This window comes from Grampus griseus (genome assembly GCF_964374135.1).
Source record: "Grampus griseus genome assembly, chromosome: 8".
NCBI classification, from domain to species: domain Eukaryota; kingdom Metazoa; phylum Chordata; class Mammalia; order Artiodactyla; family Delphinidae; genus Grampus; species Grampus griseus.
This window is the reverse complement of record NC_139002.1, coordinates 108663262-108690659: the sequence shown is the minus strand read 5'-3', so window position 1 is coordinate 108690659 and position 27398 is coordinate 108663262. Positions and strand designations below refer to the sequence as shown.

Genomic DNA, 27398 nt, shown 5'->3' with positions numbered 1-27398 from the left:
AGTGGCTGCGAGAGCAGTGCCTTGCAGGCGTGGGAGGGGCCGGCGGCGTGGGTGGTCCGGACGGGTGCAGTGTCCCCCCGTGGTCTCCCCCAACTAGCCTGGAGTTGGTCTTCTCCTGGGGCAGCCTATCCCTGCTGCCTCTGGGGCCGACTTCGGGCAGCTGGACCACGGCCCTCAGAGCCCTCACCCAGTGCGTCATGGTGCACTCCTGGCAGTAGGGGTGGCCGTGCCTGCTCCCAGCTCACGTCAGAGCCCACCCTCGCCCCCGGGAGGCTCCTTTCTGCCTGGCACTATTGGCATGCAGTCTGGTGGAGGGGGGCGTATGTGGAGAGCTGCCTGGTGTCCTGGCCCATTGGAAGCCCTGTAGGGGCTTGACTGGGACCGTGGTGGGGGGGGATGTGGCAGGGCAGGGCGAGGAGGAAAAGAAGGGCATGAAAGGATCTCACTGTTTGATAGACCCTGGAGGCCTACATGGAGGAGGTGGCACTGAGAATTCTTTCCACTGAGCTCCTGAGTTCAACCTAAAACATTCATTAAGTCAGTGAGTCATTCAACAAACACTCATGTACCAAGCCCCATACGGGGCCTTCAAAGGGGAACATCGGCAGATGGGCCTCTGCCTGGGGAGCCTTTGCTCTATTGGGGCAAGAGTGGGCAGCAGGTGGTCAGTGGTCTGATGAGAGTGGGGCAGGGCCCACAGGGCCCAGCGGTGGCATCAGAAGGCCGGCCCCCTGCGGGGAAGCCCAGGAAAGTGGGTTTGGAGTTCAGAGTTCATTGGAGAATCTTTAGCTTGGGAGGGGCTGGTGGGATTTGCATTTTCCCAGGATTGCCCCAGCCGCCCAGTGGACGTTGAAAGACTGGGGCAGGGAGACCAGTGGGGTGTGGGCTGAAGATTCCGGTGCAGTCCTGGTGGCCCCCCGGTGGTGGTGGCCCCCAGGCAGTGGAGGCCTGGCCTTTAGGGAGGTGCTGTGTGCACAGGCACACGTGAGGGCCCAGCCGGAGCACAAGGTGTGAGGTCCTGTGTCTCCGGGGTCCCTAGCCCAGTTCACTTTCAGAAGAAGTGTCAGCTGAAACCCCACAAGGCTGTGGAAGGCCTCCGTCTAGCTACGGGTCTCGCATCGCCCGAGTGAACCTCGTAAAAGAACGAGACTCGGTGCCTCTGAACAAGCCCCGTGGAAGGTTCAGAGTTGGTCGGGGGAAGGCTGGGTGGGGGGCGACCCGTGGAAGCCCTGGTCAGGAGTCCTGGCCTGGACCCTGCCCGGCACGAGGTGGGGAGACAGGGTGGGGGGGCTGCTGTGGTCCTGGGTGAGAAGTGCGGGGGTCCCTGGGGCGCTGAGCCTCACCTGGGCTGGGTCGACTGCCACTCCGGCTCCTTTCGCTCCGTGGCATGATGTCGTTTGGATGGTGCAGTGCCGAGTGGTGACCTCGGAGGGACATGGCTGCGTCCTAATCCCTGGAGCCTGTGACCTTATTTGGAAAGAGGGTCTTTGCAGACATAGTGACAAGGTGAGCAGGAAACTCTAAACCTATCTTGGACTGTTTTAAAAATCGTGACACTAACATGTGTTTTACCAGATACCTGATGCTGGTTTTTGAAAGCTCACTGAAGATTCACTCATAGATATCATCACCCTAAGCAGTTTATTGGTTTATTAAAACGCTCTCTATGTTATAGAGGCTGAATGACGGCCCCCAAAGATGTCAGGCCCCCTGGAACTTGCGAACGTGACCTTACGTAGAAAAAGCGTCTTGGCAAGGGTGATAAGTTAAGGGTCTTGAGGGGGGGGATGATCCTGGATACCTGGGGGAAGGGGGCCCCAATCCAGTGACAGGCATCCTCATAAGAGACACACAGAAGAAACAGACACGGAGGAGTTGGCCCCATGATGATGGAGCAGAGCCTGAGGGATGCGGCCACGAGCCCAGGATGCCTGGGGCCCCCAGAAGCTGGAAGAGGTCCAGTCCCGCTATTCCCCACCACCCCCCGCCTGCCCAGGACAGCGCCCTCGCACCCTGTGGCTCAGGCTGGGATGTGGCGTTCCCTCTTGGGGGACCCTGGCCCTTGGCAATGGGGTCCCCTGCCCAAGGGGGAGGCTCAGTCCTTGCCTTGAAGTTGGAGCTGGGCAGGGGGCCCCAGGGCTGGCCGGCCCTGGGCGTGTACCTGCTGTCCCAGAGCCTTGGGGTCCCCTTGCTTCTTGCTGTACAATCCAGGGCCCTCTCAGGGCTGGACAGAGTGGGCGGGAGGGGCAGCCCCACAGCCTGGAACCGGGACCCGCCTCGCTGTGGCCTCGATCTCCTTGTGGGGGGTGATACGACACCTTCCACACGGGGTGTGGTGGGGAGCTTGTGCGTAGCACCCAGCACCTGGGCCTGAGGTGTGAGCTGCCACGTGCCCGGCCCAGCCCCACCCAGAGCAGTGCTGCGCGTGGGCTGGACCAGCGGGCGCGGGGTCTTGGCATCCTGTTGGGCAGTGTTGCCCCCAACCCCGGGGACAGCCCTGGTGGGACCAGAGGGGGGTCCAGTGCCACGGGGGATACGTCCAGGCGCTGGCTCACCAGCCCCGGGGCCCGAGTGGGGCTACCTGTCCTCTGTTTGTTCGGAGGTGTTTATTATCTTTCAGGGTGACTTTTGTACAAAGAGGAGCCCCTCCGATACGGCTGGGGTTTGAACGTCAGCAGCTAGTCTGTTAAATCACGCGTTCCGAAGTTCGGCCGGGAGCTTTAGGCCACTGGACCAGCCCTCTGTCTGTTATCGCCCGAAGGTCCGGGCAGAGTGGGCGGGTTTTTGAACCTCGCTCAGCCTCATTTATAGCCTTTGTCAAACACCGGCTGCCATCCAGGGCTTGTGTATAGAAGTCATTGACTTAGTTCCCTTTTTTTTTTTTTTAACTTTAAAAAAATTGTGTTAAGATACATGTAACAAAATTTATCCTGTAACCATGTCTAAGTGCACAACTCAGTGGCACTAAGCGCGCTCACATTGCTGTGCAGCCGTCACTCCGCTCATCCCCAGAACTTCATCCTCCCAAACGGACACACTCTGTCCCCATCAAACACGCACTTCCCATCCCCTTCCCCAGCCCCTGGCCCCCAGCAGCCTATTTTCTGTGTCTGTGGATTTGATGATTCTCAAAGGCACCTCGTAGGGGCAGAATCGTGCTGGACCGACAGAGCTTTTCAAAGTACGTAATTTTTATACATTGAATAATTTGAGCACACAGGTAACGGCACATCTTCCGTTCTCTGATTCGTCCCAGTGCCGCATTTCAGTGTCCCGGAATCTCAGCTCAGAGCCCGGGGAGCCCGAAGGCTGAGGTCTTTCGCGTCTGGGTTCTGAGGGCGCCTTGAACAGGCCACAGGCCCTTTGCACGTGAAGTGTGTTCACATTTTCAACGTCACTGGGAAACATCCCGGTGTTGAAAGAGGCTTCCCTGTGGGCTGGAGAGACCGTCACGGTTAGACTCACGTAGGTTCCCCGAGGGTCCGGCCCACGCCCTGCCTCTGCGGGGCGCCGGCCTGGGTGAGCCCGCCAGTCCCAGGTACTGGGGGTCCCAGCCCATTGCGGGGGTTGAAGGGGGTGCAGTCTGCAGCCCGCCTCCTGCGCCTGGAGCGCCCTCCCGCTGAGCTGCGGCCCGCGGCCCTGGCACGGCTCCTGCATTCTTCTGTGTTTCCAGGGCACCTGCTGCCACAGATCCCGAAATGATGTCCGATAACGTTCCGGACGTCCCTCGGGGCGGGGGCTGGCGGCCGCAGTGCCCGGGGCGGGTCAGCCGTCAGGGCACAAGCAGGCCATTGTCCTCGGGCCCGGAGCTGCCTCCCCCTGGCTGTAGCCACCTCCCTCGGGCACGCACATGCCCTCCTGGGAAGTTGGATCTAGCAGCACTGGGGGCCGAAGGGGCTTCTTCTCCCCCGCAGCCCTGCTCCCCACGCCCCATCCAAAGAGCAGGGTGGTTTCCTTCTTTCCCTGGACCTCTGTCTCCCAGCTCCTGGGGTCTGTGGCTGCCTGGTTTTGGGGCCTTGGGAGGTGAGCTGGAATGGACAGGTGGTGGCCAGCCCCACAGAGGCAGGAGGGGGGTGTCAGGCGCCTCAGGCTGCTGCGGGCCCCCGAAGGGCAGGGACCCTCTCTTGGCATCGCTGAGGCTCCGGGCCCCACGCAGGACAGGTTGGAGGGGACAAGAATCGCCTTTGTTAAGGGATTCTTTCTGAAACTAGCACGACGTGTGCGAATAGTTGAAGAGCTGTTTAGCCTTCAGAATGCAGCAAGGCTGAGACTAGCAAAGTGTGGAGAGATCGTGAACGCCAAACCCCCTGATCTCCAGGGAAAGCCGTCTCCAGCCGGGTCCCCGGGGAGGAGCTCCCGGGCAGGGGCCCCGCGCTCTGACCCAGAGCCTCAGCCTCTGGGCGCACAGAGCGGGGGGTCTCCGTGCACCTCTGAGCGGAGCTCGGGGTGAGGGCACCCGCCCTGCTGTCACCCTCCATGCAGGCCTGTCCACAGCCCCAGGCAGGGCTTCTCTGGCCAGAACCTTCCTCCTTGGCAAGGCTCAGTCACCCTTCCCCCGGCCCCCTGAGCGCAGCCAGACACAGGGCAGCGAGTAGAAGAGGTCTCCCGGCAGCCGTGGTACCTGCAGCCCATTCAGGACGCTCCCCAGGCCTCGCCCGGGGTCTCTGTGCCCCGGCCTGGCACGCGGTTCTAACACGCCCTCGCTCTGCTTTCTGTCCGGGGTCATCCTAACAGCGACAGCGAACGGCCGGTTGCCACCCTGGCAGCAAGAGTCATACAAGGACAGGCCTTGTAGGAGAGTGACGGCGGCCTCCTAGGCCCCAGAGCACGGCCAAGCTGCCGCCTGGCAGCACATGCAGCGCCCACCACGATGCGCCGCTTTGGGCTCCGTCTGCTTCGTCTGCCTTGGGAGACAGGAGACGGCAGGGAATTCAGAACTTTTCGAGCACATCCTGGCCGTGGAGGCTGGCGAGCGCTGGGCAGTGGGGCCCAAAGACCTGGGTCCAGGCCTGGCCCGGGCCGGCCCCCTCCCCTCCCGGCCCTCACCTTCCTGGCTGCGGGTCGCCGCAGGCTTGGGGACAGTGGTGCGGGGCACAGGGCACGTGACTCAGAGCTGAGGCCGGTTTTATTGACGTGGGGACTGCGGGTCAGCCCTGATGTTGGTGTCCTGACCTTTGGATCTGAGTGTGAGTGTGTGTGGAAAAGGGGGCTTCGCAGGTGTGGCTAAGAGAAGGATCTGGATCTGGGGGATTGTCCTGGATCACCTGGCAGACCCTGGGTGTCATCGCAAATGTCCCTCGGGGCGGGGGTGGTCAGAGAGAGATGAGACCATGCGTGTCGTGCTCCCCGCCCCCACCCCCGGGCCTTGGCCTCGTGACCTCCGTGGTTTGACCACGCGAGGTTCAGTCACCCTTGGGAAGCGTGGAGCCCGAGCCCCTGTTTCCCCGTACGTAGCATCTGTGGCATCTGTCCCCGGACGGCTTCCTGGGGCCCGACGGGGAGTGGTTGAAGTACCCCCACGGGCCGTGGGCGGGCGGGTTCTGCCCATCTTCTCAGGAGGAGAGGGCACGAGGTGGGACACTGGGCCCAGCCTTGGGCAGCCACAGGACTGACCCCTGAGTCCCTGCCCGATGTCCACTGGCCTGAGAGGCAGTGGCCGCGGGCCGTGGCTCCGGCTGTGTCGACGGGGGAACTGAGGCCCGGAAGCAGCCTGGACCGCGTTGTAGGCAGTGTGGCTTCTTTGTGTGGCTGCCTCCACACCCAGGGGGCCTGGGGGCAGGGGTGGGGTGGGGTGGGCACCTCCCTCCTTGGGGGACCTCACCTGCCCTGGTTTCTCTCGGCTGAGCCGGGCAGCGAGGCCCTGGGACTCACGGGGCTTCGGGGTGTGGGCCGGGGGCAAGTGAGCTCTGTGCCTGAGGGACAGTCGGGCCAGCCAGGCACTCGCTCTGCCAGCCAGGGTTCGCTTGTGTCCCCCTGAGATCGAAAGCTTCCTGAGGTGGGGGCCCAGGGTCTCAGTCACCACACAAGGGATGCCCTCAGGTCCCAGCAGGGAGGCACGGCTACATCTGTTAAAGGGCTTCCCTGGGGGCTGGGCGGGCCTGGACGCCCTTCTGAGCTGGCAGGCGAGTCTGCAGTCGGGCAGAGTGGGTGGTGGGCGTGCAGGGTCCTGGGGGTGGCACCGGGTGTATGGACTGGGGAGGCTTGAGGCGGCCTTGGGCCCTGGGGCGCTGGCGTCTCCCATCCCGGGAGGCCCCAGGCCAAACGAGGGCTGCGGCTCCCGGGGTCCTGCTGGGAGCCGCTGCGGGACTCGGGGCTGCGTTCAGACTGTGCTTCGGGTCCAGCGTCCTGGCGGGGGCTGGTGTGAGCCAGGCTGTACCCCGAAGAGAGGAGGGCGGGGCGCAGAGGAAGGGCCAGCGTGGGAGGGACGGAGGAGGGAGCTGGGACTCGATGGAGGTGCACCTGAGCAGGTGCGGGCTGAGTACCTGCTGTGCGCCAGACCCCGTCCCCGGCGTGGGGTGTGGCGGGGGTGGCACCCCACAGCCCTCCTCTGGGGGCTCGTGGTCTTGGGGGTGGACGGCGCAGAAGGGGACAAACAGGCCCCAGGCCCGGCGGCGATATGTGAGCATGAAGGACACAGGTGGAGGCACGTGGGGGTGAGCGTTGGGTCCCGTTTGCGGGTGAGGGTGCGGAGCTTGCAGGCGGGGCACTGGCAGGTGCAAAGGCCCCGAGGCAGGCGGGGGGCGGGGCATGCTGGGAAGGAGCTGGGGTCAGGGTCACTGTGGTGTCATGTGGGGGTGATGTTGAGGGCTCAGTCAGTGGCCGGGCAGGGTGGACTCTGGGGCCCAGGGTGGAGGCAAGCACTGTGGTCAGGACAAGAGACGAGGCTGACGAAGGGGCAGGGTGCAGAGGGGTGGCTGGGACCCGGCTCTGTGGGTCCAGCTGACCCAGCCTGTGTGAGGCACCAGGAGAGAGGTGGAGACGAGAGCTGTTAGAGGGAACCCCGAGAGCTGCGGGAGAGCAGCCGGGTCTTGGGGGGGGCTCCCCAGGCAGGGAGGAGCATCTGGGCGGCCCGGGTCCTGTCTCCTCCAGGAAATGTGGGGTGTGGTCTGTGTCGGGCAGCCTGTTCTCAGCGGACTCTGAGGGGCCGGGAGGGAAGGTGGGCTGGAGTGGGGAGGAGTGGGGCAGTGGGGGAGTTGCAGTGGGCTTCCTAGTGGGCACAGGGCAGGCGTGTGGGGATGGGGGGTGAAAGCAACTGCAGACAGCAGGATCTCGGTGGGGAGAGGGCCAGGGCTCCGTGGCGTGGGCCCAGAGAGCTGTCTCCACATCTGCACCCCCGGGGCCATGCGAGGACCCACCTGGAGAGAGTGCTTGGAGCCCCCGCTAGAGTTGTCCTCTTCCCAGGCAGGAGGAGGGCTGGGGGCTCGGCCTGGTCTCATCCAGGGACGTGGAGGGAAGGGCCCGAGGGTCTGCCTTCAGGAAGCCTTACTGGTTCGGGTGTGATCAGAGCAGCCCCTCTGTGCAGGGATGGGGTGGGAGGGGGGCTGAGCCTGGGAGCTGGCCCCGGGGGCAGGGGCTGCCGCCTTCCCTTTGTTCAGCTCCGTGGGCTCCACCTCTGGCCTCCCCACACCCCCACCCCCGGGATGGGGAGGGGAAGGCAGGCGTCAGAGCAGCCTCCCGCCTGGGAGCCCAGGCTCTGGTGACGCCCCGTTAGCGGCTGCAGGAGACGCCCGCTCCTGGCGCCTGTGCTGCAAGCCCTGAGCTGGTGTTGGGCGCGCTGCCCTGGTTGTCCGGACGGCCACAGAGCCCTGCGGCCACCACCTCTACGTGCAGGTGCAGGTGCAGGACGTTCCCCTCCCCCGAAGGAGGCCCCTGTGGCCCCGGAGGTCACCAGGCTGCTCTCTGCTCTGTGGATTTCCGTCCTGGACACCTTAGAGACCGTAGCCTGGGTCAGAGCTCATCCCTTCGAGGCCGGGTGGCGTCACATGCCTTTGGCTTGCCACACTTTGTGCACTGTTGACGGTCGGCAGTCAGGGTTGGCGGCCCTTGGAACCCTCAGACCCGGGGAGGGCAGGGCCTGCTCCCCGGGCCTGGGCCGCGTCTGAGCGGGGAGGGCAGGGCATCCTGGCGCGGGCGCTGACTGCGTGTCCTCCTGTCCCGCAGCTTCCTCATTGTTCTGGTCTGCCTCATCTTCAGCGTGCTGTCCACCATCGAGCAGTATGTCGCCCTGGCCACGGGGACCCTCTTCTGGATGGTACGTAGCTGCGTGAGGGGCCCTGCACTCTCATCCCCCAGGCGTGTGGACCAGGGGGTGAAGCCAGCTGCTCCTGGCCTCTCCCACCCACAAAACACCCCTCTGCCGGAGCCCCCCTGCTGGCTGGCTCTACAGGCTCGCCCTGATACTGGGGGACTAGAGGTGTGGGGACGCCCTACCCTGGCACCCTCACCTGCCAGGATGTGGCCGTCAGGCTGAGAAGGCCAAAGAATGGGAGGACCCCGGGGCCTGGTGGTCTGGGAGAGCTTCCTGGAGGAGGGGGCTTCTGAGCTGGGCCAGGAAGGAAGGACAGGAGGACGCGGGCGCAAGGAGCCGGGGTTGTGGTCTGCTCGGCCTGCGCCGTGGCCCCGGGTCTGGCTGGTACTCGGACCCTGCAGGTGTCTCAGCCCCTGCCCCAGCCTCTGGCCAGCTTGCCTCCAGCCCTGGCCAACTGATGGCTGCAAGCTTGGGTCCCCAAGTCCTCGTAACGTGGCCTTGAGGCCGTGCCTGTTTTATTTGCATGCCGTCGGCTCCACTTTCCCTTTGACGTTTCTGGATTTTGGGTCACAGGAGTTTCCCCCTCTCAGGTTATAGAGAAACAGCCACAGCTGCCTCAAGCACTCGTCCGGGTTAGTCGTGTGGTTTTAAGCTGTTGACGGCAGTGGGCACATCCCGGCGTGAAGGTCAGATTCGCTCTCGCTCTGTCCCTCTCGTCTGCCCCCTCCCAGCACCACTTACTCCAAAGTGTGTCTTTGCTCCCCGATTTGAGGAGCCATTTTTGTTGTGAACCAGATGCCCAGATGCCAGCGGCTCTGCTCTGGGACCCCCGTGTTCTGCCCACGGCTGCTTGTCCGCGCCTCTCTCCCACAGCCATGCTGCTTTGCTGATATCTGCACTCAAACCTGTTTTGCCACGCGGTTAATATCCGTGCCCAGCTCTTCTCTTTCAGGGGCAATTCTTTCCTGTTTGTTTGTTCTCCCCAGTGACCTTCACAATCAGCTTGTCTGCCTCCCAGAAAAAACCCGATGGTGTTTGATGAATGCATCTGGGGAGACCGACATCTCTCTGGGGTGGGGTCTTTCTGTCCATGGTCAAGCCGTGTCTGTTCTACCCAGGAGGCTTTTATGGTTTCGTGATGTGGCTTTTAGACCGTCGTTGTTATTATGTTTAATATGATAATGGTGGTTGTTGTTAGTTGCCGCCACAGACGGGAGCTTCTCTTCCATTACGTTTCCTGGAGGCTATTTTGGTGTCTCGGAAAAGCCTTTGCTCTTGTCGCTTGTACAGCCTGTGACGGCCTCTGTTTTGTTATTGTGTGCGGGAGTTTCTCCTCTGGTCCTTTAGAGTTTTCTGACTTTGGAATTCCGCTGCCTGGTTTGGTCTAGCGTGCTGTTCAGGTGTGGAGACTGGCATCTGTCAGTCACTCCGCTTACCGGGCCAGGGGTAAGGGGGCTCCCTGTGCCTCCTCTGAAGGAATGTGCCCTCCCGGGCAGAGAGGTGTGCGGGGGGGGGGGCAGTCCTTCAAGTCCAATGAGAGGACATGATTCTAAAGTGATGGTGTTGACTTTCGGGTGTCTTTCCTGCCTCTGTGGAGGTGTCGGCGGATGTCCTTGCTTTCCCGGGATAACTGTCCCGGCATTTTGTTTCTACTGTCCTATTGGGTTATACTTTCTCATATAAAGGTAGGGACTTGTTTGAAAAGTAGGACGGCCGCCATCCCAGCAAGACGGAGGGCCTTTTGGGGTCATGGAGGCTTCCCCCTGCTCGCCTGGTCCTGAGGACCTATGGAGGTAACCCGGGTGCCAGCCAGGTCCGTGCCAAGGCCCCAGAGGCCGCAGCTCCTTGCAGAAGTGCCCTCGGGCAGTATGACGGTTACTCTTGGCCTGCAGAGAGATGTCCCCAAACCCCTGCTCTGGGCAGGCCCTGGGGCAGGCCAGGGGTCATCTCCCTCTGGGTGAGCCGGAGGTGCTTCTCTCTGCTGTGAGCATCCCGGGTGCCCTGGCCGGCCGTGTGTCTGCTTCCCAGGCGGGGGACTGTCCTTCCCTCTGGCCGGCCTCCTTCCCACCTCCCAGACTGCAGGGGAGGAGCTGTGGGGGGCAGGGAGAGAGTGGAGAAAGTTGGGGGGTGTCTGGCGTTTTGGGTTATCACAGGGTGATTTGAGCCCCTGCCCAGACCGCACAAAGCACGTCTGCTCTGCGAGTTGCTCCTGGGGTCTCCTCGTGGCCAAGGTAACTGAGGTTCAAGAGGCAGTGGCTGGAAGGGGCCAGGAAGACCTTGCCGGGCTGGGCCCAGATTCCAAGGCTGCCGTTCTACCAAATGTAAGTGCTGGTGGTGCTGGGCCCAGGGGCCTGGTTGGCCGCTCGCCCCCTGTGTAGGTCTCCTGGGGCCGTAACAAAGTCCACAGCCCGGGCGGCTTAAACGACAGGATGTATTATCTCCTGGTCCTGGAGGCTGGAATCCCAGATCCAGGTGTGGGCAGGGCTGGTTCCTCCTGAGGCCTCTCTCCTCGGCGTGTAGACAGCCGTCTCCTCCCTGTGTCCTCACGGGGTCGTCCCTCTGTGTGTGTCTGTGTCCTGACCTCCTCTTCTCATAAGGACCCCAGTCCTGTGGGGTTAGGGTCACCCTAGTGACCTCATTTTACCTTCCTCACCTCTTTGAAGGCCCAGCTCCAAAAACAGTCACATCCTGAGGACTTGGGGGTTCGGGCTTCTGCATAGGGATTTGCGGGGGACACAGTTCAGCCCATAAGGCCCCCTGAGTGACTGGGGTCAGTTCCTCCTCTGCTGGGAGGTTTACTCTTAGGTTTTTAGATGTAAAGCATCCCAGGGACCGCCCTTGTGTGCACCCTGCCGCCCCGGGCCCTGCATCAGCACCGAGGGTCCTGAGTTCGGGTGCCAAATCCTTGGGCATCTCATGCAGGGCCTCTGGGTGCAGCTGGGATGGGCCGGGTGAAGCCCGCATAGACTCTTGGCCCGGGAATCGCCACTGAAACCAGACCCTTGGTGGGGGGGTCACCCCAGGACCGCCCTGGGGGTGGGGGCAGACCCTGGCGGCCTCGGGCCTCCCCTGGTCCAGCCTCCACTCTCCCCTTGGCCTGGCCGGGAGCACCTCCCTCCCCAGTCAGTGCTCTCACGTTCAGACAGGTCTCCTCGCAGGTTTCGTGGTGCCGTCCCGGCCCCCGAGTCCCGGCAGCCCCCTGCCCGGCAGCCACCACCCCCCCACACCCCGCCCCTGCCCGCCCACTCCCTGCTGAGCACCGACCTCCACCCTCAGTCCCGGCATCTGTGAGGCCCGCGTGCCACCTGGTGGCCGTTCTCTGCAGTGCGGGCACCGTTCCCCTGCTGAGGATGGGGGCTCGGCCCAAGCTGGGGGTGCGTTCCTAACCCCTCGCTCTCGGGGGCCCGGGATGCGTGTGCCAGCGGTCATCCCGGAGCTCCCCTGCTCCAAGCAGAGGCCCCCCGCTGTGGTCGCATCTCCCGTCCCACCCCTTTGAGGGGAGAGACCCTGTGCCGCCTCCCTCGTCCACCCCCGTTCTCTCACATCAGCACCTTGCGCGGTGCCACCCTCGCGTCCCCCCAGGAGTCCTCTCCACACAGCAGCCATTGGTTGCGGGGGCGACTCCCCAGAACAAAACTCTGATCGTTCTAGAAGCTCCCGGTGGCATTCAGGATCGGCTGGGCCTCTCAGGCCCCCAAATGCTGCTCGCCCGGCACCGCCCGCATGTCTGTCCCCCCCCCCCCATGCTCCCCTCCGCTCTGATGCACTGTTTGCTGACCCTTGGACACTCCCGGCCGCCTCGGGGCCCTTGCACGTGCTCCGCTCGGCATGTCACAGGACCGGCTTCTCCTCCCGTCAGGCCTCGACTTGGCCGTCACTGCTTCAGTACCCCCTCCCTAACCGCCTTCTGCGCGGTCCCCGTCCCTCCTGCGGCACACCCGGCTCCTGCCCCAGCGGTCTGGGTGTGACAGGGGTCTGCGGGAGGGAGGGGGGAGTCACAGGGTCTGTCTCCTTGCTCTGTTCCCCACCCCTGAAGGCAGGGCCCCAGGGGCTGCGACCCCTCCGCAGGCCCAGAATGGTGCTTCTGGGGTTTGGATACCCCTCCTTTGAGCCCACGTGCCCAGAGCGGCCCCGGGGGGCACCTCAGCTGCACTGTGTGCAGTCCTGGGCCTCGGTTTCCCCACCTGCAGGACGGAGGGCTTGAGCAGCATGGCCTCAGACATAACCTTTTGATGGCCTTGCAAGGTTTCCAAGGGTTTCCTAACTCACTGGCCTGTGGAGACGGATCCTTTGCGGTGGGTTTAAGCTGGCCGTATCCAGCTGCCACTGGAGTCATGGCCATGCCGGGTGTGGGGCGTCTGGGATACTGGGAGGAATGAGGCCGCCCCGGGCCCAGCCTCCGGGGTAGATGTGAGTTATGTCCGGGGTGGGGACGGGAAGGAGGTAAGAGGTGAAGAGGCACTGGGGGAGGGGGGTGGGGGGGTTGTCTGCGGGGATGCTGAGGGCTTCCTGGAGGAGGAGCTGCCCTGAGAGGGGAAGGAGGAGGTAAACGGGTGCTGGGGGGTCGTGGGGACCGGCAGGGACCCTCCTGCAGCGGGCAGCCTCAGGTGGGCCGGGCAGGCGCAGCGCCCCGGAGCTCTCGGTGGAGGTGGCGGCCTGCGGGGTGGGGACGGGGTAGCCCCCAGGCGGAGGGAGACCGGGTTTGGGGAGGGGGCCGCGGGGGCGGGTGTTTGCAGGCGGCCCAGGGAGGGGCCGCGGGACACCAGGTGGCGCTGTTGTCCGCGGATCGCGGGCACCGCTGGCCCCGGCCCAGAGCTCCGAGCGGAGCCAGACCGCAGCCGGGAGCCCAGGAGGGGCCGAGCGTGGGCTCCACACAGGATTCCGAGAGCAGCACGATGCTTAAATGGTGGAGAAAAAGTCATTCAAAGCTGTGTTTTCCCAGAGAGCCCATATTTCTTCCTTTCTTTTCATGCGCTCGCTTTTATGGGGCCAGAGAGCTGTTATCTCAGCTCTGTGTGAGGGAGCCCCAGGGCGGCCTCCGAGGGATTAAGCGTTCTGCTGAACCAGGGAGATTTGGGGGGCCTGAAAAAGCCATTTTGGGTGGAATCTCATCTCTGCTGCAGGGTCTGTCCCAGGGCCGTGAATGGGCCCGTTTGAGATCTGAGCCTTGTTTGTGGTTTCCCGGGGAAAAGGGCCACTGCCAGGGCTGCAGGGCCGGCTCCCAACATGGTTCCTGAATTCACAGGAAGCCCTGGGTGTGTGTGTGTGTGTGTGTGCGTACGTGTGTGTGCCTGCCTGTGTGCACGTGTGTCTGTGCATGTAGGCGTGCGGTGTGCTTGTGTGTCTGCTCGTGCACATCGCCGTGTGCACGCACGTGTGTGTGCGTGGGTCCGTGCGTGTGTGCTCTGTGCCCGTGTTTCTGTGCGCACGCGCGCCTGTGGACGAGTTCTGGGTCTGGGTGGCTCTTCTGTGTCTCCCCCTGTCCTGCTGCTGTGGCAGAAACACTCCCCTCCCCGCTCTCTGGAATAAGAGACCCAGGCTGGGCCCAGGTGAGGGGCTGGTTTTTGTCTCTGAAATCGAGGGGGTTTTTTTTTTGTTTTTTTTTCCTTCCTTTTTCAAATCCCACACAAAGAGAGAGGCACTCAAAAGCACAACACAGACACCGCGTATTCCATGCCTTCTGGTGGGGAACATACCAGGGAATTGTCCTGCGATGCTGCGGTTAAAAACCCCGTGAGCCGCGGCCCGGAGGCCTAGGGGATGAGGTCATTGCTGCGGCTTCCTCCCCGGCCCAGGCCCCTCGGCGGTGACCCAGCCCTCCCGCCGCTGGATCACCCACCCCGGGGCTCCGGCTCCCCCAGCATGGAGCGAGACTCTCCTGTCCCCTGGGCCTCAGTTTCCCAGATGCAAAACCAGGCTCCATGGGACTCTCGGCCCCCTTGGGCCCCTCTGCGGGCCTCACTTTTCTCAGGAACGCAGTCTAGGCTCTGTCCTCAGAACCCCCCCCCCGCAGCCCCCCGGCGGCCCCAGCTCACACTCAGCTCGGGCCTCTGCAGGCCCGCGTGTTCCCAGCTTCTGCTCTCTACACCCTTCACATGCCAGTAAAGACGACCACGCTAAGTCAGGGCCAGCGGCCCCCCTGGGGAGCCTGCTGCGTGCACGCCCTCTGCTCTGTCCTTCACTCACGTGGAGAGGATGAGACTCACAGAGCTTAAGTCACTCCTACCCAATGTCAGGGCACCAGCGGGTGGCCCAGATTTTTCATTAACAAACCCCAAGGTCTTGTTTTCTCCAAGGCCGCCTACTCCTTGGAGTGCTCTTCTCCAGCCGTCTCCTCTCTGCTTGGTGAACTCCTACACATCCCACAAAGCCCCGCTCCTGTACATTTGCTTCTGGGATGCCTTCCTGCTCGCCCAGTGACATCACTGGCTTCGTCCTCCAGTGCTCTGGGAAGATGTCATCTCCCCCACTGCGGGGCCTTGAGCTCCTTGGTCTCTGTCCCCAGCACACAGGAGCTGCCCAGTGAGGACTGGTTCCCACTGCCTGGGCCTTGTCTGTTGCTCTGCCTCAGAATGTAGTCCACCCTTTCCCTGCACCCTGGTAGGGGTGTCCTCGCCTGCGTTTGTTCAGCCAGCAAGTGTTTCTCGTGCACCCACTAACATGCCAGGGTCTGTGTGCAAATAGCAGGGATTCTCGGGGGCAGGACACAGGCTTCATGTCTGCGTCCCCAGGGCCCTCCCCGTGGGCCCTGTGTAAGAGGGGGCCAGCGCCGAAGCGTGGGGAGGGACTGACACCCTGCCCCCGGGAGCCGGAAGGCGGTGGCGGTGCCCTTCTGCGAGCACACGTGTGTGTGCGTGTGGACACGCATGTCCCGCCAGGCCAGGGTTGGGCCTTGGCCTGGCTCAGGTGTCCCACTTGTCCCTCTCTAGGGCGGGGGTCTTGGCTGCCTCATGGGCAGCGACTTTCCGTGGGCACAGCAGAGCCTCTTGGGTTTGGGGCAGAAACACTGAAAGCTAAGGGACAGCCCCGCACCGCAGTCTGCCTTCCAGATATTTCTGCCCAGCGGAGCTGGCTGAAGTGTCCCGGGGTCTGACCGTGCAGCCTGGGGGTGTGGAGCGGCCCGCGGCTCCAGGCCACAGGGGCCCCCTCGCTCGTGCCTCTGAGGCCCTGCCCGGTGCCGACCCAGGGAGACGGGATAGAGGGACACTGGCCTCGGGGACGGGGGAGGGGGTGAGCTGGGGGTCGGGGTCCGGGCTGCTCCTCGGGCAGGTGAGGAAGGGCCCCACCCTGGACAGTGCGTGTCTGGGGAGAGGCAGACTGCTGTGTCCGCCCCGTGCCAGGTGGGGTGGGCAAGACCCAGGCAGCGCCTGCACCCCCGGGTCTGGGTCACCCCGATGTCCCCATGTGAGTCCGTGAACAGAAGCTTAAGGGCCGCCTAGCAGAATTTGAAGCTGCTGCCCTCAAGGGCTCTCGGCTAATTCTCTAGAGCCCCTTTGCCACTTGGTGGGGACCCCTGAGAGCGAGAACCCCGACCCCCGGGATTCTGTGGACATTGGCCTGAGCCCCCCCTAAACCAGGGGCCCGTGCCTCTGCTCCCTGTGACGGGCCCCTCACTTCCTCTCGTGTCTCCAGGGCATTTCTCCGCCACCGCCCCCATCCACACTGAGTGTCATCGCTTCTCCCAGCGCCTGTGGCCTTTTTTCCTCATTGTGTGTGTGGTTGTGGGCTTTTGGCTTCCTCGGCCTGGAGTGGCCTGGACCCTCCCTTTGGGGTCTCCCTCCTGGGCTTGCAGGGCCGAGTGCCACTGTCCCTACCTTATAAGGGGGACGGTCCCCCAGCCCCAAGGGCATCTGAGCAGGAAGAGGCCGAGGGCTTGAGGCTCGCGGGGCCCCCTCTGGGGCCCAGGGTGGTGGCTCGGGCTGTCCCCACCCCCGGGGCCATCGTTTGTGCCCGCCAGGGTCCCCGTCCCCAGGGCTGGCTGCGTTCCTGGCCCAGGGGCAGCTGCTCCTGAGGGGACAGCTGACATTCCTTCTTGCGGGGTCTGCGAGAGCCGTGAAAACGGGAACCCTCGGCTGTAACCGGAACCTTCCGCGGGCTCACGGGCCCTGTGGGTGGAGAGGTCCTAGGGCAACTTGCGCTCGCTAACAAAGGCGCCCTCTGTGAAGCCCACACTCCGTCCCGGGCCAGGACTGTCCTGTCCATCAAGTCGATTCAGAACCAGGGGAGGGGGGCCTGGGCAGGAGGTGGAGGAAACTGCAAAGTGTTTGAAACTTTCCCGAAAAACACGTAACCCGATCCCGCACGAGTGGCCTGAATCAGGTCACGCCCTGGGGCCGCCGGGCAGTTTTACGCCCTGAGCCAGCCCGTGCAGGGGAGGACAGGGCCCCACCTGGGGTTGAGGGAGGGGGCGGGGGCGAGGGGGGCACGGGGACGTCCACCTGCAGCCCCTGGTCCCCCCGGAAGCAGGGCACCTCCTCCAGATCACTTCCCCCGGGCCCCCAGAGTTTCCTCCTGAAGGAAAGCAGGGCGGTGGGGCGGGTGCTCTCGGGTCCCGGGGAGACTCTGCGAGGTCAAGTGGAGGCCCTGGGGCCCGAGACCAGCCGGGGCCCGGCCTGCAGGGCTCCCCCCGCCCCCGGCTGTGTGAACCACCGGGTCTGGGTCTGTTTGTTTCTACAGTGTTTCCTGTTTTCAGGCTGTAAAGCTCTGTGCTGTGAGGTGGGTGCCGGCGTCTTAGCTGCCTTCCGGGGTGTCTTTGCCAGGAGCCTGCTGAGAGCCCCTGGCCGGCACCCCGTCCGCCCTGGGCTCTGGGAGCGTCTCCTAGGCTCCCCCTTTGGGGAAGCCCGTCCCGCTGGGTCCAGAGGCCCCGGGAGGGAGGAACGACCACCCTGCTGGTGGAGGCTGCTGGGCCGGCCTCCGCTCCCTCGGGCAGAAGGAGACGGGGGAGCCCACGGCCTCTCCTGGCACCCGCGATGCGTGTGCGTGCGTATTTGTGTGTCCGCGTGTGTGCGTGTGTTTGCGTGGTCTCCAAGGCTTTCTCTCCAAAGCGGCCAGGTGTCTGGGTGGTCTCATCCTGCAGCTCTCCCCACTGTACCCCCCTCTTTTCTTCACCCTTTTCCGAGGTTGTGGAGACTCAGCTCCAGGCTGGTAACCAGAGTCAGTCGGAGCTGCCCCCGGTTGGGGTGCAGGGGGCTGGGGACCAGCGGGGGCGTCGGGGTCTGGTCAGACGGGGAGCTTGGCCTCCCGTGTCGGCAGGAGGGCCTTTCGGGCCAGGCGTCCCTCTTGCCCGTCTGGAAGGCGTCAACCGTCCAGGAAGGGGGTCTTCACCTGCACCCAGGCCGCCCATCGGCCGCCCCCCGGGGGGAGGGTCCCGCGCGGCGCTCTGCCGCCCCGCGGTGTGGGCCTGGCCCGGGCGGAGATGGGGGGACTGCTCCGTGTTTTCCGTCCCGCCTCGCCCGCCAGAACGTGAGGGTCCAGGACCAAAGTCGGACGTTGGGGTGCGGGCGCCTGCTGCGGCCCGCGGGCCCCTCCACTGGGGATTTGGCGGGATTAGAGTGTGCCGTCCTCGGGACAGGTGTTTCCTTTATGCTCTGCCCGGGGGCTGCAGAGAAGCGCGTCTTTAAGTGCCACATTCAGTGGGGTCTCCGGCTTGGGGTAGCTGGAGGGCCGGGTTTTGTCAGGGCTTGTTTTTACATCTGACCCTGACCAGCTGGAGGGCCTTGTTTTAAGCGCGGGGTAACAGCTGACATAACATAACGGGGATCAGGCTGAACAGGCAGCCGTGTCGCCGGGTGCGGGCGGGGGCCTGGCACCGGCGCTCCACGTGGGGGCTGCCCTGGGGAAGTCGTCAGGGATAATGGGATGAGCCCGGCGGGGCCTCGTGGCCGTGGGGTGCGCGGCGCGGTGGGGTCTGCCAGCTGTCACCCCCGGGCGGGGGCTGGGGGCTTGCAGGTGCCAGAATGATCGCCCCAGGAGCCTGCATTCAGATGGGCTATAATCGTGTTCTCTGCTTCCCCAGGTCAGGGAGAATGGGAACCAGAGGCCCCGGCTGTGCGCCCATTGAAGTGTGCCATTGTGCGACTTCCCGGGCGGGGGGAGGGGTCTGGGGCAGCCCTGCGGGTCGGGGGGCCGCTGCCCGTGCACCTTGCCCCCCCCCCGCCCCCGACCCCGACTCCGACTCACTAGACGGACCTCAGAGCCGGGGTCGGGGGGCGGGAGCGGCTGCTCTTTGCTCATTTTCCGCCTCCCAGCTACGTGTGGGTCAGGCACCGGGTGGGGGGAGTGGAAGGCGGAGCTGTGGAGGCCCCTGGGGCGGCGGCTGCTGGCAGCCCTCTCCTGTGACCGGGCAGGAGATGCCCCCAACCGGGGCCAGTCCCATGTGCCCAGTGGGCTGCCTGTCAGCTCCTTCTGGGCCCCTGGGCGGCAGCCCCAGCTGGGCTCAGGAGGCCTTGATGACGCCCGTGAGCGCAGAGGGGGCCCAGGGAACCCCTCAGGCCTCCGCAGGGTCGTGGGAATCGGGGGCCACGCTCCCCTGCTCACACACGTGGGTCTGCAGGCGCCGATCCCCCGGGGCCTCTGGCTGCCCCGGAAGGCGAGTCCGGGCCTCAGGCCTTGACAGTTTCACTTCCCCTTGGCTGGCGGCTGCGAGACAGACACCCCCGGCCCAAAGCTCGGAGCAGGGGTGTCACGTTTGCGTTTCCAGGTGGACCCAGCCACCCTGGGCTGAGAGAATTTCCCCGTGCCGAGCAGACGCCCAAGCCGGGGCTGCTGCGAGCTGGTGGTGCCAATTTCCCAGCTTGAAGGATCTGGTTGGTAAAAACATACCTGGTCCAGCCGGACACTGGCAGAGAGGCAGGCGTGCACAGGGATGCACATGCACGCCCAGACACGCACGTGTGGACGCGCTCACGTGGCGTGCACACTCAGGCACATCCACGTGTCTGCGCGCACACGTGCACACAGGCACACTCGGCTGGAGCTTCGCCGGCAGGGAGCGGGACGCCCTTGGGGCCGCGTTCCATTTGCACATTTAATCCAGAAACTGTCAGCACGGGAAGCCTGGACGGGAACAAAATGTCAAGTGTGTGCTGAGAGGTGCAGCCTGCCCCCTTTCCTGGCGGGCGATGGTCTGGTCAGTTTCCGAGCGTGATGGGCTGAGGATAATTTGTGCGTTCGGAACACAGTGCAGTGGGGAGACCTGGGTGGGAGGGGGGGCGGGCAGCGTCTTTATTTCATCTTCAGTTTCTTGAGCTGGGCCTGTGTCTTCTCCCCGACCGACCGTTCTCTGAGCCCGGCCAGGAGGGTCGGAGACGGGGGCCGCGGTCCTCGGCGGTGGGGATTGGGCTGGGTCGTGTGTGTTCATTTCTCAGCGTTGCCGACTCTGCGAGGTCCCTGGACCCGGCTGCAGAAGACTGAACGTGACCGCAGAGCCCTGGTGACCTCACCGTTTCCAGGGTGCTGGGCAGCGGGGCTCAGCCCCTGCTGTTGGGGTCCCCTGAACTTTCCCCAAGCATCCCCCTTTTGCTTAAGGGCTCTGTCTTCATTTCAGGGTCAAGGTGATTTTCTTTTAAATGAGGACATCTGTTAGACCACTTAGTAGCTCTGGGACGTTGGGAAGATGCTCTCTCGTCCCGGGGAGTTTGTAAGAATTCCTGGTTTCTCCCCAGTGTTTGGAGAGCCAAACATGTCATAAGCTCCGTCACTGGTCGCTGTGTGAACGGGGAGCTGGAGGCCTCTGCACCCCACCTTGAGAACGGGGGGCAGTGGGGCAGCAGGCCCCGGGCTCCAGGCTTCTCCCCCTTTCTGCTTCAGGGTAGGCCTGCCGTTGGCGGTGGCTCTCCAAGGCCCCAGAGCCAGGATGCGCACACACAGGGCCCCAGGCCTCACCAGAGAAACTCCAGGTGGCGGTGGTCCAGATCCCCCCGAGACCGCCTGGTGGGCCGCACGCATTCCCGACCCTCTCCAGACCTCAGCCTAGAGCCCCGGTGCTGTGGGTAGCTCAGGTGCCTGGGGCTGTGGTCTGGGCACGGACGGCATGCAGGTTCTCAGTCCAGAGCTGAGGGCCTTGAGGGCCAAAGGGACGGTGGTGGACAAGTGGCCTCTTCCTCCTGGCAGGGTTGGGGTGGGGGTGCTGGGGAAGTAAATGGGAAGGCCGTCAGTGCCCACCAAAGGCGCCTTAGTTGGGAACCAGTGACCTCAGTTAGGAGTCTGTTAGCAGCACCTGGGCCCCCTGCACCTGAAACGCAAGGGGGAGCAGCAGACAGACAGACAGGCTCAGGTTTGCCACGATGGCCGGATCTGCACAGACGTGGTAGCGTCTGGGTTACGTACTCTGTTCACGTAAGCCAGAGCCAGCTTTCAATTGCGGTATAATCGACGTGTGATAGACGGCCATACTTAAAGCGCACAGTCGGACACCATGAGACCGTCACCCCCAGAGGTGTCCTCAGGGCCTTGGGATCCCTCCTGCCGCCCCTCCCCACTCAGGAGGCAGCCACCGCCCTGCCCGTCAGCAGAGACTGGTCTGTCCTTTCCAGGGTCCTCTGGTCAGGGGATCACAGACGCGTGCGTGCTCCTGTCTGGTGCCGCACGTTGCTCTTCTGAGGTTCGTCCTGGTGGTTGCGTGTATCCAGGGGCCGTTCTTTCCGTGGCTGACTTGTGTTCTGCTGTGTGGACGAACCAGTCTGTGATCCATTCACATGGTGGCGGGCATTTGGGTCGTCTCCCGTCTTGAGCTGTTGTGTGTCCATTTGTGTTCAAGTCTTTGTAAGGACTTGTATTTCCTCTTTTTTAAAAAATATATTTTATTGAAGCATAGTTGGTTTACCTTGTGTTAATTTCTGCTGTACAGCAAAGTGGCTCAGTTATACATATATAGACATTCTTTTTTGTATTCTTTTCCATTATGGTTTATCGCGGGGTATTGAATACAGCGCCCTGTGCTATACGGTAGGACCTCGTTGTTAGGACTTGTATTTCTTTTTTCTTAGGTAAATACCTAGGGGTAGGATGGCTGGACACTATGGTAGGTGTTTATTTAATCGCTTAAGGAACTGGCAAACTGTTTTCCGAAGTGGTCACACCACTTATAAGTCCCGCCAGCCGCGTGAGAGTTTCAGTCCCTGCAGTCCTCACCTGCGCTCGATGGGGTTGGTCTCTTCCATTCTAGTCAATCTGATAAGGTGGGGGAGTGCCGTCTCCTTGTGGTTTAATTTTCATTTTCAAATGACTAATGATGTTGAGGATCTTTTCGTGGTGTATTGGCCTCTGTATGACTTCTTTGGTGAAGTGTCTTTCAGACCTTTGGTTCATTTAAAAATGGATCTGTTTGTCTTATTTCCTGGGTTGTGAAAGTTCTTTATATATTCTAGATGCAAGGGTATATGTTTTACAAATATTTTCCGCCCCAGTCTATGGCTTTCCTTTTCCTTTATTTAATAGTGTCTTTTAAAAACTAAAAGATCTCAATTTTAATGAAGTCAAATTCATTGCTTTTTCATTTTTTATGTGTTTCATGCTTTTAATGTCATATTTAGGAAATCTTTACCAAATACATGATTACTAAGGTTTTCTTCTGTGTTTTCTTCTGGTGGTTTTAGTTTCAGTGCTTACATTTAGGTCCGTGAGTTACCTTTTGTCTACCATGTAAATTGTGGGTTGAAGTTCTTAATTTTTATGATTTATTTTTATTGAAGTATAGTTGATTTACAAAGTTGTGTTAATTTCTGCTGTACAGAAGAGTAATTCAGTTATACATATATATACATTCTTTTTCATATTCTTTTTCCATTATGGTTTATCCCAGGGTATTGAATAGAGTTCCCTGTGCTATACAGTAGGACCTTGTTGTTTATCCATCCTATATATAATAGTTTGCATCTGCTAATCCCAAGTTTGCAATCCATCCCTCCCCCACCCGCCTCCCCCATGGCAACCACAAGTCTGGTTTCTATGTCTGTGAGTCTGTTTCTGTTTCGTAGATAAGTTCATTTGTGTCATATTTTAGATTCCATATATAAGCGATATCATATGATATTTTCTCTGTCTGACTTGCTTCACTTAGTATGATAATCTCTAGGTCCATCCATGTTGCTACAAATGGTGTTATTTCACTTGAAGTTCTTAATTTTTTTATGTGAGTGTCCAGTTGTTCCAGTGCCGTACACTGAAAAGAGTATTCCTTACCCAGGGAGTCACCTTGGCACCCTTTTAAAAACTCAATTTACCGTAAAAGCGTGGGCCTCTTTTTGGCGATGCGTTTCTGATGCATTGACCTTTTAGTCCGTCTTTATGCCGATACCACATTGTCTCGATTACTACAGCTCTGTAAAAGCCTTAAGATAAGGAAAATCATCCACCTTTGCTCTTCTCTTTCAAGCTGTGTTGGTTATTCCAGGTCCTTTGTACTTCCATATAAATTTTAGAAGCTGCTTGTCCATTTTTACAAAGAAGCCTGGTGAGATTCTGCTTGGGACTGCATTGAACCTCAAGATGCACTGGGGGAGAATCAATCTCTTACCGATATCAGATCTTCTGACCCACGAACATTGTAGATCTCTCCATGTATGTAGATCTTTAATTTCTGTCAGAGATGTTTTGTGGTTTTCAGTGAAAGGCCTTGTACCTCTTTTGTCAGATACCAGGTTTTTCATATTTTCTTATGCTCTTGTCAATGGTGTTTAGAGCTGTAATTAATTTTGGTATTTATATGTCTTTTATATTGATACCTCTGTAACTCAATTTTTACTTCTAGTAGATTTTTTGTGTGGATTCCATTGATTTTTTTTTTTTTTTACATCGATCATCATGTCTGCAAATAAAGACAATTTTACCTCTTCCTTTTCGATCTGGACGCCTATTTTTTTTTCTTGCGTGATTGCACTGGCTAGCCCCTCCAGTACAATGTTTAATAGAGATGGGAAGAGTGAACATCCTTGCCTTCTTCTCAGTCCTTCCCAGAAGTACGTTTAGTTTCTCACTATCAAGTGTGATGTTACTAGGTTTCCGTAGATGTCCTTTATTAGACTGAGGAATTTTCCTTCTAATACTAATGCTAAGAGTTGTTTGTTTTAACATAAATGGATGTTGAAATTTGTCAGGTGCTTTTTCTACACCTCTTGAGATAATCATGTTTTCTTCTCCTTTAGTCTCAATACGGTGAATTATATTGATTGATTTTTCAGACGTTAAATCAAGCTTGTGTTTCTGGATAAACCCCAGTTGGTCACGTTGTATTATTACCCTTTGTAGATATTGTTGAACTTAATTTGCTAAAATTTTGCTATGAACTTTTGCATCTAAGTTCATGAGGGATATTGACTGTAGTTTTCTTATAATGTTTTTGGTTTTGGTGTCAGAGTGATGCTGGCATGGTAGAGTGCTCTGGGAAGTGTTCTCTCTTCGTGTGGAGAGAAGAATTTGGTAGAAGTGGTCTTATTTCTAACCTATGTGTGTGGTGGAATTCATCAGTAAAGCCATCTAGGCCTGAACTTCTGTTTGTGAGAAGGTTGTTCACTAGATTTTAAACGCATTTAATAATTATGTTCAGGTTATCTATTTTCTTGAGTAGACCTTGGTATTCTGTGTGTTTCAAGGAATTTGTTCATTTCACCTAAGACGTTAAATTGATTGGCACAAAGTTCATAATATCTCATTATTATTTTTTTAACATTTGTAGGGTTGTGACGATGTCTCTTCTCTCATTTCTATATTGGTAATTAGTTCCTTTTTTTATGATCAGTCTGGCTAGAGTTTTAGTGATTTTGTTGATCTGAAATAACCAACTTTTATCTTGGGGTTTCATTGGATGTTTTTTCTTTTTCGTTATTTCATTGGTTTCTGCTCTGGTTTTTATTGTTTTTTTTCTGTTTGCTTAGTTTTAATGCGCTCACCTTTTTCTAGCTTTTAAGGTAGAAGCTGAGGTCGTTGATTAAAGATCTCTCTTCTAATGTAGGTGTTTGGTAGTCTAAACACCACTTTAGTTGCATCTCACAGATTTTGATGTACTGTGTTATTTTCATTCCAATTTGGCATATTTTCTAATTTCATTTTTGATTTCTTCTTTGATTCATGGGTTAGTTAGAAGCGTATTACTTTCCAAACATCTGGGGATTTTCAAGATACCTTTCTGTTATTGATTTCTACTTTAACTCATTTGTGGTAAGAGAAAACACCCAACGTGATTTGATTCTTTCAAAATTTATTAAGACATAAAAAGAAATTTATGAAGACTTGTCTTATGACCCAGCCTAAGACTTATCTTTGTAGGTGTCCCATGCACACTTGAGACGCGTGTGCCATCTGCTGCTGTTGGGAGGACTGTCCTGTAAACGTCAGTGAGGACATCGTGGTCGGCAGTGCTGTGCGGGCTCCTGGATCCGTGCTGGATTTTCTGTCTCCTTGTTCTCTCCATTGTTGAGAGAAGGGGTGGGTATCAAACTCTCCACCTATGATTGTGGATCCATCTTTTCATTCTTCCATTTCTAGGAGTTTTTGCCCAGTGTATTTCGACGCTTTGTTATTGGGTGCTTTAGTGTTTAGAATGGTATGTCCCCTTGATGAATTGACCCTGGTGACTTAGCTTCATCCTGGTAACTTCCTTTGCTCTGAAATCTGCATTGTTCGGCCTTCTATTCGTTCGTGTTAGCACAGTCTGTCTTTTAAACTTATTTTGCTTTTTTTTTTTTCTGGCAGTACGCGGGCCTCTCACCGTTGTGACCTCTCCCATTGTGGAGCGCAGGCTCAGCGGCCATGGCTCATGGGCCCAGCCGCTCCGCGGCACGTGGGATCTTCCCAGACCGGGGCACGAACCCGTGTCCCCTGCATCGGCAGGCGGACTCTCAACCGCTGCGCCACCAGGGAAGCCCTGAACTTATTTTACTTTTAACCTCTTGTGTCTTTATATTTAAAGTGTGTTTCTTGTGTGAAGCATATAGTTGTCTTCATTTGCGAGTCAAATTAAAATACTTTTAAAGGATGAGTTACGCTTATTCGTTTGTATTAACATGACTGGTGTTCTTGGTTTCACTCTGCCGTAGTCTTTTACAATTACACGTATTTTGCCATAGTTGCTGTGGCAGTTTTCTCCGTGAGACGTGTATCCTTTGCTCTTTAAAAGTATGCTGGTATTTCGGAAGGCTTGCGCTTTTGTTCTGACAGTTACTTTTGTTCCTATACCTTTTAAAATTTCCCCAGTCGTTGTTTTCGACTTCCCCCTTTAGTAGCTGGCTTGTTGGTTATTATCGTTCTCCTTTAACCCCCACCTGTACCACAAAAAACGGGCTTATTCCTTTTTCCTCTTTTATAAGTCTCAGACCCCACAAATCCAGGATCAACAACTGAATACTCAGGGCAAGAAAAGGATGAGTGACGTGGGAGGTGGGGGTACTGGTGGCCTCGTTGAGCAGGTGTCTCTGAGTGAAGGTGAAGGACTGAGTCATGCATGCGTTTTGGGGGGCAGGGGTGCTCCCGGCAGAGGGGACGGCTCCCATCCAGACCCTGAGCGTGTGCCTAGCTCTTGTGTGTGTGGGGGTCAGCCTGGTGTGAAGGGTTCGGGGCTTGCCCTGGGCACTTGGGCTTTCCCTCTTGGGAGCTGGAGCTCTACGTGGGGTGCCCTCTGACTGGTGGAGGAGGGGCAGGCGGGCAGCAGCAGGGAGCAGGGAGGCAATGGATGGTGACTTGACCAGATGCATCATTTTACCTTGATTGCGCGAGTCCTTTGTACCCCAAATGTGGTTCCTTCTGGGGAGAAGGGTAGGAGAAGGCTTTGACTGATTCTAACAGGTTTTATTTCTCAAAAAAAAAAAAAAAAAAAAAATCTGAACCAAGTGTGGCAAAATGGCGAAAAAGCAGGAAATGGGGTGGGAACTTTTTCTTGTCACGTTATCTGCTATATTCTTGCGGTCTATTTTTAAAATCTCATATCGAGCAAAGAAAGAAAAGTCTGTTTAGATGAAAACTTTCCGCAGCAGTTCATGTGGCCTTTCTCAGCCTTGTGGGTGCAGAGGGGTACCCTGATATCCTGCGGGGGTCACGGGAACATGTCTGCAAATGGCTGGATTCCACCGAGACATTCGCAGAGTTGACCAGTCCCTTGGGGAAAGCATTTCTGCAGAAGGTTTTATAGGTCTGTGGGGAGGTGGGGTTGTCTTACTGCATCACAGTAAGCCAGCTGTGTGCAGGCGTGTGCGTGCCTGTGTGTGCACGTTTGTCTGTACATTCACTGTGTGCTTGGGTGTGTGCATACGTGTGTGTGTCTGTATGTGTTGCAGCCAGGCCCTGACGCCACGCAGACACAGGGACCCTGCACTCTCCCCTAGCCCTGAACTGATCCGGGGGGAGCCAGAACTGGCCGGAAGCCATGTAGGGTCTCCTCCCCGCCCGCCATCTTGTCACTGCGGTCCCCTCCCCTGTTTCACCCTCTTTGGTGTCCTGATTCCTCACCCACTGGACAGTTGTCTTGGATGCTGTCGTGAGCTCCTGGGTCCCGAACCGTATCCAGAGCCCCCGCACCTGGGGCAAGGGGGCGTCTCAGCTGCCGGCGCCACGGTGGAGGTGGTGGTCCCCGAGGGGCTGCAAGGGGCTTTGGGGCAGGCTGGCGCTGCCCTGTCCTCCATCCAGGCCGCCGCCAGGTGATGCCGGGGCCTGACGTGCGGTGGGCCGTGTGGGAGCCCAGTGCTGCCTGGTGCCCTGGCTGTGCCAGGTCTGTTTCTGGGGGTCTCTGTGCCTGTTGGCTGAGCAGGGCTGCTCCCGGGAGCCCCTGTCTGTCCACTCGGCCCGAGGGCGGGCTCTCCTGCCCCCAGGTGCCTGCAGTGGGAAGAAGAGGTGGTCTGTGTGCTCCTCCAGCAGGTAGGCCGCGGCCTGGGGACGCCTGGGGGGCAGCGGACGTGAGTGGCAGCCCGTGGCCAGCTCCCCAGGCCTGCTCGGCCCTTCCATGCCACGGATCCAGGGCCTTGGCCCCCTGTCCGCCAGCCACCTGGCGTGAGCCTCTGTCTCCACTCTACAGTTTGTTGTGGCCGGGAGACCACAGGGCCACTTTGTGAGTAGGATGCTGGGGGACTCACTGCCCTAAGGACAGGAAGGCGGTCAGGCCTGAGGAGGGACAGGCCCGGGTCGGTGAGCGGTTCCGTAGCAGCCCGAGGGTAACTATCGCCGG

The 27398-nt window shown here is 59.4% G+C and overlaps 1 protein-coding gene across 3 annotated transcripts in view; it reads left to right on the top strand.

Moving 5' to 3' along the window:
• Positions 1–27398, top strand: part of KCNQ1 (potassium voltage-gated channel subfamily Q member 1) — a gene marked incomplete at both ends in the record, with an annotated part of 346929 nt that overhangs the window by 46257 nt on the left and 273274 nt on the right. For all 3 annotated transcript variants that reach the window (XM_082660290.1, XM_082660289.1, XM_082660288.1), the window contains one exon: positions 8161–8251. In XM_082660290.1, coding sequence (XP_082516416.1) covers positions 8161–8251 — 91 coding nt within the window. The remainder of the gene's footprint in view (positions 1–8160; positions 8252–27398) is intronic.